Source organism: Phodopus roborovskii, unplaced genomic scaffold (assembly GCF_943737965.1).
Source record: "Phodopus roborovskii unplaced genomic scaffold, PHOROB, whole genome shotgun sequence".
NCBI classification, from domain to species: Eukaryota; Metazoa; Chordata; class Mammalia; order Rodentia; family Cricetidae; genus Phodopus; species Phodopus roborovskii.
The window spans coordinates 14,105,946-14,120,473 of record NW_026126547.1 but is presented as its reverse complement, the minus strand read 5'-3'; the positions used below and the strand labels follow the sequence as shown (position 1 = coordinate 14,120,473).

At 38.0% G+C, this 14,528-nt stretch overlaps 1 protein-coding gene across 1 annotated transcript in view; it reads right to left on the bottom strand.

Moving 5' to 3' along the window:
* The window catches only part of Wdpcp (WD repeat containing planar cell polarity effector), a 268,385-nt gene that overhangs the window by 107,030 nt on the left and 146,827 nt on the right, over positions 1-14,528 (bottom strand). The window contains exons 10-12 of the mRNA XM_051200567.1: positions 11,434-12,043; positions 3,807-3,995; positions 442-565 (exon numbers count right to left, since the gene is read on the bottom strand). Coding sequence (XP_051056524.1) covers positions 442-565; positions 3,807-3,995; positions 11,434-12,043 — 923 coding nt within the window. The remainder of the gene's footprint in view (positions 1-441; positions 566-3,806; positions 3,996-11,433; positions 12,044-14,528) is intronic.

Sequence of the window (14,528 nt, the reverse complement as noted above, 5' to 3'; positions counted from 1 at the left end):
AGAAAAATGAACTACAGTGAAGTTGGCAACTGCCACATCATATACAAGGACAATGGATAAGTCTTTCTGTGTAACAATGAAAGGAAAGCAAGCCAAAAGCTGCCTCCCAGCCACATAGCGCATGCTACCTTCAGTTTAAACCAAAGGATTTGTTTGGGCTAGGAACAAAATTCAGTTACCATTTTTCATGCTAACTTTTCTACATAGATTTTACTATCATATTAAAGGACAGATGTATTACTGATGATGTAAAGGCCCTAGATTAATAATCACTATTTTCTAAAAAGGAAAATAATAACAAATTAAATGAAGACTAATAAAATTTCTTTTTCATTTAAAGAGAAAAGCTGTCAGAAAATGGCCATATTCTGAAGGTGTCTCGTGGAAGACAGCTCTTTATATGTGGTGTGACTTGCCCAGGCAGCTCATGACATCACGCACCTGAGCAAGAGGTGGAAGAATCTCCTGGCATACTTGCTGACCTGGTCCCTGTACTCCAAGACAGTGGCATCCAGGAGTGGTCTTGTTGGAGCATAGAAGGTTCCAAGGCTTGCCTCAAGTTGTGCTGTGGAATTCAAACATAGAAGCATTAAAAGAGAGACTTTCAATTACAATAGAATATTCATGTTTGCAGTTGGTCAGGTCCTGCAAACTTGGATGAAATGTGAGCTTGTTGCAGGAAAGATGAAATTAAAATATGACAGCTGATACAAAAACAAACCTGTGTATAAACTGTCACTTGAGACAAAGCTGACAATGACTCTGAGCAACAAAAAGCTGCCACAGCTGAAGAAATCCATAATGAACCGACTCTCACCACAAATGGGTAATTACAACAGTGACTCATCAAAGTAATGCGGTTTGAACTAGTATTTCCAGTAAAATCAATTTGCAGTGTGCTCAACATTATGTGTTCCCCTTAGTGGAAAGGAAAAAGCTAACTTTTTGAACAGGGAAATGAAATTAGCACAGTAGAAATGTTTTCTTAAAAAATACCAATAAGGGGCTAGTAAGACAGCTCAGCAGGTAAAGACATTTGCTGCCAAGCCTGATGACTTGAGTTCAATCCCCAGGACCCATATGGTAGAGGAGAGAAATAAGTCCTATAAGTTATCTGACCTCCAAACATACACCATGGCTAATGTGTGTGTGTGCACGCATGCGCACATGCACACACACACACACACACACACAGGAAACAAATATGTACACTTACATGTATGTATGTATGTGTGTACATATATATATATATATATATATATATATATATACTTTTTAAAGTTAAATAATACAAATAAAAACTTGCATATTGAAGTAAGATATGTCTGTGATGCAATTTTAGGAGAACAATAAAAATCTGTATCTAGTGCCTAAATTGGCCATATACAGGTTTTGTGTTTCATCCTTTCACGAAAGCAAACACCCTGAGATAGGAGAAGACTGGAAAGATGTTTTTGGTAAATGGGAGAAGCTCGAGCATAAGAGACTAGGGGATAAGGAGCGGCCTGTCTACTTCAGTTTTACCACAATATGCCAGTGGGACTGTACTGCCCAGAAATACCTGTAAGTAATTAGCATATGGGGAGAACATGAGTATGTATGAGTATACTACAGTTCACAGTTAGATTCCTCTGATATTTATGCTTCCAACACCAGATTGAATAAACAACTCATTATTTAGCAAAACTCTTTTAGCCTATTTAGATTTCCAAGTAATAAATACCCTGTCAGAGTAATTGCTATGGCTTGACTAAGCCTCAGTAATGTCTTTATTTTTTTCAGCCTCAAATCTAGACAGTAAAATAGGATGCATTTTGGAGGTATTTTCTTTCAAAGCAGCAGTCAATTTAGATTAAAATTGAACATAGCACTGTTGCTGTGAAAACAAGCCAGACTGTCTTGCCATTGCTTGTTTTCCTGACAGCATGTTCCATACATCTGAAATGTTCAAGCCTTCATGGAATATGAGTAACTCCCAGCACAGCTACGGATTCATTAGGCCACCCAGCTTGATGTTTAAGGAAGAAATGAAGATCTCAAAGACAGACACAACACGGATAGAAATAACAGCACACTAGGTTTCACTAATAAAAGGACAATGAATTACCATGTCAAATTTGTTAGATTCAGATAAAATAAATCTCAACAGGGAATTCTGAATGTTTTAGAAATGTGTTTTGTAGTTACCTGAGAGGAAATGTTCATATCTACTTAGCATATACATACTCAGATAAACCAGGATATGTATAGATTTTGTTTTAATAGCCCAATATCATGAAAGCTTTTTATTTCTCTATCTCTCCAATATGATTCTGTGGGGGGGGGTTATCCCTTATTAGGATAGGAATCTGACAATGCCCATTTGTGTATTTCTTTATAATCTTTCTTACAACCTGGCAATTTAATAACATAAAGTCACTAAGGTGTTAGCAACTTCTCAGTGTCTTGAGTGAAACTCAATATTTTATCACTCATTATTTCTTCTTTAGCATACACCTAAAGAATAACTCAGGATTTATTGCACAGAGCATGGATATCACTCAAGATTTGGGAGACTCTGCTCTTTTGTTTTTGTGTTACTTTTAAGTACATACTCAATCTTGAGAAGGTGTTGATATTAGAATAATAATTACTTGAGATAACTCTGTAAACAAAATTATAGTAACTCTTTATCCCCTAAAATCTTTGGGTATACTTTTAATTTTTAACATATATTTCTTGAATACCAACAGTGAGTCATGCACTGTGGTAGGCATTTTTTTAAATATACACATTGACCTTTCCATAGATGAGTTTTGACTACTTTCAAAAAGTTCAGCTGATTCTTAAGCACATATTATTAGGATATTCTGGGATTTAGATCAAGGTCCTAGAGATTCACGAGGTTACTGGTCAACTACAAAATTTTATTGGAAAACTTATTATTTACTTTGGGTTGGAAAACTTATTATTTATTTTGGGAATGTAATAAAAATGAAGAAAATCTATTAAAACACAATGAAAATACTAAGAAAGAAAATCTTCTCCAATAATAGACCTTCCCTAATTTACTTACTCTGTATTATTTAGTAATACTATTTAGATATAATTTTTTGATATTAATATTAGTAATACAAAGATATGAAATAAATTCTTTGATTTATTTTATATCATATAAGGGAATAACAAGTCATAGATACATGCTAGAGAACTAGGAGATTTTAAAAAAATCTGTTTTCATATCTTATGTGTTATTTGTTCCCTCAGTGTTTTCTACCTCAACAATAAACATCTTGGATTTCTGTGGACTAATTACTAAAAGAAGATGAGGAAATCCAGAGGATGGAAACAAGGAAGAGTAGCCTAGGCTACAGATAACTCTGACACACACAAAGGAAAGTGTAAGCAACCACTGTCTAGACAGAGAACTATAAATGAGAAAAAAAATATTGGTGTTTTATATGAGAGAGGAATAAGACCTTGGTTGGATGTCCATCATCAGCAGAAAAAAAAATAAATATAAATGAAATTTCTGATCAAATCTTGAAATCTGAGCATATTCCACACATGAACTTGTCTGTACTGTCTAACAATGACACTGTAAGTTTCAACTTAAGCAGTGGCAAAAAGGTGTCCTCTATGTTGACAAATACCACACAGAAAGTACCATTTGGGAATAATTCTTCAATACTCTTTAAGTTTTCATACAGCACTAATACTTTTATCCTTCAGTCTCCAATAACATAACTAACAAACATCCTAAAACTGACTCAAAATGAATTCCAATGTACACTCAAAACCGCTGATGTGATATACTCAGGTCTGACCTTCTCTCTCTGGAGTGAGCCTTTGCCTAAGGAGATGGTTCACAATGGCGCTCATGCAGACAAAGCACTGCTGGCCCAGCGTGTCCCAGTTCATGCTGCTCAGGGCGCTTATTGCCTCATTCACCTCATCACAGTGGATGTACTGGAAGATGAGGTCCACCAGGCCCAGCTGTCCTCCAGTCAGGACACCTGTCACAAGACAAGCAACACCAGGTGAATCTTTAAGATACAAAGCAAAGTAACAAAACCAAACACACTTTTTACACAAAGGGAAAAATACACTGGGAAGTCAGAGGCACATTGGTTTGCCAGTTCCAAAGGAAATAAATCCACTTCCAATCTTGACAGAGCAGGTACAGTAAAAAAACAAAAAAAAAGTTCAGGCAGACACCTAGTTTTACAATGGCATTTGAAACTGACATTTTTACATGTTAAATGGAAAACATTGTGGCTTTTAGCACTATTCAGCTTTGTTTGATTGTTTGTTTTTTTGTTTTTCGTCTTTTAAAAATGGGACTGGGAAGATGGCCCAGCTGATGAACTGCTTAGGACCCAAGTTCAAGCCTCCAGAAGCCAATGTAAAAAAATTAGGCACAGCAGTGAATGCCTGTGATCCCAATGCTGAGGAAATGAAGGCAGGGCATCCTGAGGCCTTGCTGGCCAGACTAGTGCAATGGGAGAGATTCGAGTTCAGAGAGACCAGGAAGATGAAAAGCAAGTGAGAAAGACTTCAGAATTGACCTTTAGCCTCCACAAGCACACACACATGTAATCATACACACAAACATGTAGGTATCTATAAAACCAAAGGAAAAAATTAAATGCTAACTATCATTTTTTTCTTCAGTTTTATTGATTTAGGTTAAGTCTATAAAAACTCAATACAAATAATCATAAAACTAAATGAGAAAATGTCTGTGAAATTATTTTATAAGCTATAAAATAGTATAAAACATTGCTGTAATTCTTTTTATTACTGTCATCAGAATTTAACTGGAATATTTATAGGTTTTATTATTCTCAAAATATATTAGTTCATGAGAAAGATGCTGAAAGCCTTCATTCTAACTCCAAGTCATACAAAAAGAAACAAACAAACTTACTTGTGCTGTATCTAACAAGACTCAACTTGATAGGGAATCTGGGGAATTGCCCTGAGTATCCTAAGCAGTAAAACTTTTACTATTGCTTTTGAGTTGGTAGAATCAACAGATGTAACTACCCAAAGCCTCAAGAGCCTGACTATGTCAAGCACTGGAAGTCCTAGTCATAAATCAAGCAGCTCTTGGCAGTAGATGTCGACATGTAACAACTTTGCAGTAACTGAAAATAGTCTTTTTCCCCAACCTCTATCAGAAGCATCAATTCTACTAGTAATAGAGAGGGAAGGAAGCTGCACTGAACAAATGCTACAGATGATCACAGTCAAATAGTTCAAAAGGAAAGACAATGTTTTTTTTACTGGTGGTGGTGGAGACACAGGATATACAAAGAAGCAAGAAATGAATTATAATAGGCTTTGCATCTGAAATTATGCAAACTAGAAAACAACAGGAAGACATTTTTAAAAAGCTTAAGATAAAAATAAAAATAACCTAGAATTCCAAATGCTTACAATAGAGGCTTCAAACTTCATGAAGAAATAGAAGTCTTGAAATATATCTAATAATAGAGTTTAGAATACTGCAACAAGAATGGACAGAAGTGAATGAGGTGGGAGATCTTGCCTAAGTAGATAACTGGGTTCCAGTGTCTTCCTGACTAAGGGACTATAAACAGAGACTCTGCAAACATACCTGAAAACACTATCAGCAAAATATTATCCTTGCCTGCCTGCCTGCCTGCCCGCCTGCCTTTCTCTTTCTTAAATACAGGTCATATGTAGTTCAGGCTGGCTTCAGACTATATAGCAGAGGATGATCTTGAACTTCTGGCCCTCTGGCTTCTACCTCCCCTATAGTAAGATTACAGATATGCACAACCATGCCTATTCCAAACAAGCTACAACACTAACCCGATATTCGTAAGACATTTTACCCAACAACAGTGGAACATATATTCTGTTTTAGAACACATAGAACATGAACCAAGCTAAAGCATGTTCAGAGGAATAAAACATCTTACAGTACATTTCAAAGGTTTGAAATCATATGACTAGATCAGATTCTCTAACATCAAAGGAATTAGATATAAAAACAGAGAAATACCTAGTAAATCTCCAAATATTGAATAAAAAAGTCACCAATATGAGATTTATCACTTGAGATTTAGCCCTGAGGAACAGGAGAGATGGCTCAGTGGTTAAGAGCTCATACTGACTGTTCTTGCAGAGAACCTGAGTTCAGTTTCTAGTACCTACAACACAATAACCTGTAACTTCAACTACAGGGGATCAAATACCCTCTTCTGGACTCTATGTTCCATACCCACATGGCCACATACCCATACACATACACAATTAAAAATAAAGCAAATCTTCAAACTCCACTAGAAGCAGTTGTTAAATTTTTTAAAAAGTAAAATATAAATAAAAAGAACATAATAAAAAATAATAATAATAAAGAAAATATAAGATGCTCAACTGCAAAAGTCATCAGGGAAATGATATTAACAATACTATCCATGCACTATATTGCCATCGAGTCCTAGTAGAGGCATAAAGCAGCTGCTACTGTCAACGCACTAACCCGGCACATCTTTCTTTTAAGTAGCATATGGCCCTGCCAATGTCCATTTATACGTTTTTCCCTGCAGCAGTGAAGATGTAACCCTATAAAGACTTGTTCATAGAAGGATGGGGCATGTGTAGTGCTTCTGCTTGAACCTTGAAATAAACCAAATGTCCATCAACATGTGAAAGAATGGTAAGTGTCATGGTGTAGCTATATAATGGACTCTAGGGTAACACGAAGGGAAACTGACTCATTCATACACACCAATATGGAAGATTCTTACAGGTTAATACTGACTGTAGAAACATCTAGACACAGAGTATTTACCATATAGACACATTTCTATGCAGTTCTATAAAAAGCAAATCTAATTGGCAATGAGAGAAATCAAAGCAGTGTTGATCAGCTTTGATGAAGGTAGATCGACAACAAAGGACTTTAGGAGAATGTTTTGGAGTGATGGAAATATTCTCTATCTTGTTTGTAGTGGCAACCATGGGAATGTATATATTAAACTCACTGACAAGCATTTTGAATAGGCATATTTTATTTATGCAGATTATACTTCAATAAATTTGATAATAAAACCATCACATTTCTAAAGTGAAAGAAGCAGATCCTGTATAGAATAAAAGTTCATTTCAAATAAACTTGGAAATGAGAAGAGCCATTAAAGCTGAGGAGACATCCAATATAATGCCTTTTCTCTCCTTTTCAGAATTAATGGATTTCCTTACATGTATATCACTGGGCTATATTTGTCTTTGCAACTCCATTGCCCTCCCTTACCTCCAGCCTTGCTGATCCCCTCCCTCCTAGCTGATCCCCCTTCTGCTTTCATATCATGTATGTGAAAGAAAATGCACATACTCTCTCTTCTTCTCCACTGTCCTCTCTCACCCCCCTTATTCTTGACACTTTCCTTTCTACTTGTATCCCTACTTCCATGTTTTTCCTCCCCTCTCCTCAAAATATTCTATGTAATATATAGAAAAAATATACTATTTGATATATCTTATATAGCAATTAACTACCATCATGTGTTGAGTACGTTATAATATTAAGATAACTCAGTGTTACTCAGTTATTAAATTATTAAACTCAATTTTTTAAAATAATAGTTAACGAAAAGATTACAAAGTTTCTAAAGAACACACATACTTCTTGCTTTTTAGAAAGACAGACACAGACATACACACACACACACACACACACACACACACACACACAGAATCTGGAATTTTTAAAATTCAATTAGAAAAAATATATTAGCTTTAATTTAGGTTACTGGGTACTGTAGGGCCATTCATATAGCTAGACCATCATTACCACCACCATCACCACCATGAACATCATAGCAAATGAGTCAGAGAGCATATGCCTCAGTTGAGAAGCTACACTGGTATGGTGTGGTTGGGGAGCAGAGCCTGAGAAGCTGACAGTATTAATCCACTACTGAGTATTACAAGATGGATAATCTATGACCAAATCTGTTCTTTTATAATGATCCCTCTTGAGTATTTTGGGAGCTAATGGGGTAATTAATGGAAAGCAGACGAGGACAGATGGAAGGGCTCTATTTGATGAGGAGAACATAGAGGAGGCTTGATGGAATACTGTTTTGATGGTATATACAGGGTACAATTGATTGGATTTTGGAATACTGCTTTGATAGCATTTACAGGGTACAATTGATTGGATTTGCTCACTATCACCAGGTGTGAAAGAACTCTCAAGAAGGATGAGAACCTTTTGATTTGGAGGTTCCATCTAATAATTATAATATCTACTAAGATGGAGAATATAAGAAGAAAAGTGGGCTTGGGTGAAAGGATAATGGCTGTATACCTTCCCAGCAGATCAGGGAAATGTGTAGATGTGGAATCAGGAGCAGTCGTGGATAGAGTCAGAGATAGGAATAGTGGCTGAGTCCATTTTATGCCACTATAACTGACTATAACAGTACGGGCTTATTTAGCTTATAGCATGGTAGAAGGACAAGTGGAGATTGCACATACAGTGAATATACTGCGTTTATGAGAGCAGATTCCTTGTGAACTAATCAGTTCTTGAAAACTCTTTACACTGTTACAGTAGCATTTAAATATCACTGTGACTTTCAGAGATGAAATTCAAACCATAGTGCACAGATGAATTACAAAGAAACTTCCAACCTGAACAAAATGAGGTTAGAACTAAAAGCATACTCCTGAAGAATTTCATTTCATGAGTAGGCAGAACACAAGTGGAAAAAAAACAAACAGACAAAAACCCCTGTGTTCAGTGTCATAAAAAAAAAAATGTTCTTTGATCATGGATGCAGTCAGCCAACATCAACAAAGGAAATACATTTATCGCAAAGGAAATCAGCGAGACCTTTCCATGAGTAGTTCTAAAAAGTGCTGCAGACACAAACCATAGTCATGGTGCTGAGGAGGCAGCGAGAAGCAAAGATGTCAGGGAAGTCAGGGTTCACTGCCACATTCGTGACACTGGCAATGGAAGAAGGTGGAGCACTTGTTCAGAGGCAAAACGAAGACTCTTGTCAATGAAGATCTGTTTCCTATGAGGTGGCCCGGCCCGTTTATGGACTTAGGACTAAGATTCATGGCATGTAGGAATGATAGTGAAGTAAAGGTGTCACAGTGACAGTGGTGGCAAGGCCAGCCTCGGGCTAGCACTGGCAGCCTGGTCCTACATGGCACATACATAATTAGTGGCATGGAGGCAAGGGAAAGCAGGTAAATGCAAAGAAGTGCTAATTACCAGGAGAGAGCCTGTGTTAGGAGAAAGGCTGATGGTGTGAAAGCACTCAAAGAGCACAGAGGGCTGGACAGGCTGTGGGGAGACTGGACAAGCTTTCCAATCTCAGTATAATGACCAGGGCGCCTCTCAAAACTGACCCCGGTCTACACACATGGAGACATGGGATGAGCATAATGCCAGAAGGCTTTCTGAATAGCCCACTTACTGTTTACAGAATGTAATGCTGGGAGTATGACACGTCTGTTTCTCAAAGAAAACACTCATCTGGAAATCCTCTTGTAGCAGAGATGTCTTTTACATACCTAACATTCTTGTGTAACCATTGTAAAGAATAAGAATGGGACATCCATCCTTAAGCATTTTCCTACAGCAGTATACTAACTGACCTGTTCTACAGTGAAACCTCAAAAATGTTAGCATATTGGCATCTGCCAATGCCATGTTTGCATGTGACAGCATTCTATTTTAAACCATGATCAATGATTTGTCTTTACAATTTAAAATTGTAAGCTACACCTCTCATGTCAAGTTTTCCTGCGGCTTGCATGAGAAACGTCTGAAAAAGAGTTTCATAAAGCTCTCTCTCGGGAGAGCTGCACATGCAACTACCTGTTTACATATGCAGTAACTTGAATTATACATGAAAATGCCACATGGATGCCCAGAATCAGCTCTGTGTTGATTCAAGAAGTATATTAATTTTTGGATGTATTTAGTAGCAGATCATAAGAAAAATCTGTTCTTTAAAACTAGGTTTTCTTTTTTAAAAATGCTGGTTGGAATCTACTATTTCAAGTAATCTACTCCTCCCAGGGAAAAATGATATAAATATTAATTTCATAATACATTAAAAATGGGACAGAAAACTTAGAAAAAATTCCTTAGATATTCTACATTTAGCTCTTTCAAAGAGCTAAACTGGAAGCCTGCAGTTTCCTTGTCCTGTAGACTTAAATGAAAATACAATTTAAAAGATAAATGTCAGTTGCAAAAGTTATCACCTTTCTATCTGAACACTTGACTTCTATTGGATAATTCTATTCCGAGAGACCTTCTTGGGAAAGAGGTGACAGCCAACTCATTGCCTAATTGATTTAGGAACAGTGCCCAGGGAGACAGTCCAATTAAGTTTACAAGCTGGCAATTAGCAGGAAGCCCTCTAAATCCCTACACTGAGAGCCTGTTTACTTTAGTAAGAAGGCAAATGTGCTAGAGACAGGAAGACAAAACTGTGCTTTTTGCAAAGCTGTTGTGAGGAGGCTCACAAGGAAGAGTGGAAGCACAGACAGACAGCATTCTGTTGACAGGTAGCTGAGTAATTTAAAGGGGAAGAAGAGAAAGAAAAGGTAGGGGAGGGAGGGAGGGAGGGAGATGGAGGGAGGAAAGAAGGGAGGGAGGGAGAGAGAGGACTGTGTATGTTTTAACAGATATGGAAAATATCAAACATCCACTTTAATTTGTGTTGTATGTGGAGACATACAACTGTTAAAATGCAGCTGGACAAAGTCTAACTTGATTATAAGAGAGATTCCAAACATTTTCGAACAATTTCAACATTATGAACAGTCAATCACATTTCTACTATTAGAAGGAACACAGTCATCATTACATTCTATAATTCAGGGTTTTCACAACGAATTCAATTAATTTCTTAAACTTTTATCTACCTATTATGGAAATTATTTCAGAAAAATTAGAAGTGAAAGTTCAGATTTTAAAAAATATTTATTTTGTGTGTGGTATGTGTGTGCATGTGTGTTTATGTGTGCTTACATGAGTTTATGTGTACCATGTGTGTGCAGTGCTTGGGAAGGCCAGAAGATAGCATCAGATCCCCTGTAACTGGAGTTACAAGAAGTTGTGAGCCACCATGGAGGTGCTGGGAACTAGACCCAGGTCCTTTAAAAGAAAACACTCTTAAGCCTTGAGCTATCTCTCCAGCTCAGGAAATCCATCCTTTTTAACCATCATTATTTACAATTAGCCCAATTTCTAAAGTCTCTAATATTTAATATTCCTTTGCTAGACAGAAAAGCCACCTACAAGTGTTTTCAAGGACCTATAGGCAATCATTGAAATGTGGACATAATTATGGGAAGACAAACAGAAAACCTATATTTGAAGAATAGTTTAATGCCTTGGTTATTTCATCAACATAAACAAGGTACTTACGAGTCTACTTGGCTTACCAAGTTTAAACAACAGGACACCCACAGGTCCTCTGTTGAACCTGAGGAAGAGGAGATCATAGATTTCTCCTCTTTCAGGCTTCTGGGCAACAACAGGAGGAGCTATCCACTGCATTTGTACAAGACTGCTTGAAACATCAAAGAATTTATTGAATTGCAGAGTCTCACTGGGTAAGCGATCTTCAGCCAAGAGCTGGATGTTAATAGGGGATAGAGCAATGTCAAAAATTTGCAGTTCCCCTTGGTTGCTGCCAACTAGCAGAATGGCACCACTTGGGTGGCAGCTTATTAATGAGGGCAGAAGTTCAGCCTGGGCCAAGAGAGTCACTCCACGGTGAGCTTCATAGAGAATTACTGAAGAATCTTCACAGCCCACAATCAGTTTGTCTTCAGTGGGATTCCTGCAACAGCTGATGGCCTTCGCTCTTAGTGGTATTCTGGTAACGGACATGCAATGGAGTTTGTTCCGGACGCATTCATAGACACAGCTGTCAGCCATGGGCTCCTGGTCCACACTGATGGAGCACTCCACTGTGCACACCTGGTAAGGCTGCGAGGTGCCAAAGTGAACATCCAGAGGGTTCCCTTCTGTGCGAACAGAGCTCAAAACCTGCAAGAAATGTGCTAAGTGTATTAAGTCAGACCTCGGTGTGCTTCTGCTGTCCTGCACAGGACAGCTTTCTAATCCAGAGTGCACTGAAGATCACCAACTGCACCTTAGGTACCAGCAACAGCAGTAAACAGTAGTACACAGAGCGTGCAAACATTTCAGCCTGACTGCAGGAACTGAACTGGGGGATTCAAACTTAGCACAGTTTTAAATGACCCAGAAAATCACTTAAAGCTGCGTATGCCTCATATAAAAACTAGCAAAGTGAATTTTATTAAAATAATCAGGCTAGCAGAATATATTTACAAGTTAGAAAATTTTAGGGGACTTTAAAGGATTAAGTAATAATCTCCTTTCCACCTACCACCATTGCCAATTTTGAAATTATTAATAAACGATTGCCTGGGAAGATGAAGGGAAAAAAGCTTTCATGTTCTTATAGAATTATTTTGCCATCACAAAAACAAAAATATGACAGATTGCTGTATAAACAAATTCTCAATAGGAAGAAATATGTAATATGCTAGCTTTAAATGAGATAAGAAACTAAAAATTAATAAATGATACATGTTAAAACTTGTGAAAAACAATTTTAAAGCATCTTTAGTGTACAAAAGAAAAAAAAATGTCTTTTACCTGCCCACAGAAACACCAAAGCAAAAAAAAAAAAAAACAGGCTATTTGCTTATTAGGTCACAAAGAATGGCGTTAAACACTTTGCCCAAAAAGTAAACCACTAAATGATGTAGAAGCATTAAATAACATTTTTGACAAAAATTTTCAACTGTGCACCTGCAATGTGCATGCTGTTTGACCTTACTGAGATGCAGGTGTAGGAAATGGAGTTGCACACTTGTTTTTAGAATCACAAGCAGTGGGTGGTCTCTAGGTATCCTCCAAGGTCCCTTGTCTGGGGAGAGGCTATCCTCTCCAAGTCAACAGGAAGGGAACAGCGAGAACAGCTAGAGGGTGACCATTTCCAACAGAGCCACTGTTGTTCACCCATGGTATGACAAGGAAGCTCTACCACAGCCAGATCAGACATGGAGACAAACTCACTGCTTCCTGGTGGATATTCTGAGGACTCTGATGGTTTCATGATGTTTGACTCTCTCTTGCTATTTATTGCTTTACTTTAGTTTAGTATGTACTTAATAAGGTCACTCATTCAAAACTGAACCTATTGTTATCATAAATCACGCTCCACCACCACCACCCCCAAAAAGGAAAAAAAAAAGAATATATAGAATCTAATTATATTTGACTGAGATCTGTCCCTGGATTAAAGTATGACACCAAAGTAATCTTCTTATATGTGAAACTGAAGTAATGGAGGGTATTATTAGTGCAGCTCATTTAACTACTTTAACAGTTCTTTGGGAGTCAAACTATTCCAAAAGGCACATTTGGCAGTGGCCAGAAAGGGAAATGAGCACCGTGGGCATACATGCTGAAGACCGTGGTGAGTGCTGGATGCTGGGTATCCTCATTCATTCTCTACTCTATGTTTGGAAATAGGATCTCTCACTGAATCTGGAACACTCGAATTCACCATGAGTAGCCGGCCAGAAACCCAGGGAGCCTCCTGCCTCTGCTTCCCCAACGCTGGGATTGCAAGTGCACACCACATACAGCTTTTGATCTGAGCACTGGGACCTGACCTCAGGCTCAGTACTTGTGTGCCAGGCACTTACCATCTGAGCTAGCTCTTCAGCTCTTGGAAGCGTTTCAAGAATTAATCTAACACCTCAGTACCAATTCAATCTTTAAACTACATGGTTTTGCTCTCACTTTCTTGTTCAACTCTTTCAATGGCAACAAACTGACTAAACTTTATCCCTTGCCTAGAACACAAAATACCATAATAGGTCACACCAAATCCTTCCTTGCCTTGTACTCTTCATGCTCTAGTTTTCATTCATTTAGTAAATATTTTAGTATAACTATGTACTAGATACTTGTCCTAGGCAAACAACAGGAAAAAAAGTCCTGTCCCAGCTGGGTGGTGGCATACACCTTTAATCCCAGCACTCAGGAGGCAGAGGCAGGCGAATCTCTGGGTGTTCCAGGCCAACCTGATCTACAGAGTGAGTTCCAGGACAACTTGAGCTGTTACATAGAGAAACTGTCTCAAAAAAACAAAATGAGCCCTCTCTGAGAGGCTCATGTTTTGAGGAATCAGTGTCTAACTTGTGGGGCTATCTTGTAGGCAGCAGAGACTTTCCAGGTAGGACCTGGCTGGCAGAAGTGACAGGTGTAGGCCCTTGAAGATACTTGTTGGTTTGTTTGTTTTATTTTGTTTTTCAAGACAGGGTTTCTTTGTATTGCTTTGAAGGCTGTCCTAGAACTCTCTCTGTAGACCAGGCTGGCCTCAAACTCACAGAGATCCTCCTGCCTCTGCCTCCTGAGTGCTGGGATTAAAGGTGTATGCCACACCAATGCCCCGCAGGCCCCTGAAGATTCTGCTAGGCCTTCTCTCCTTCCT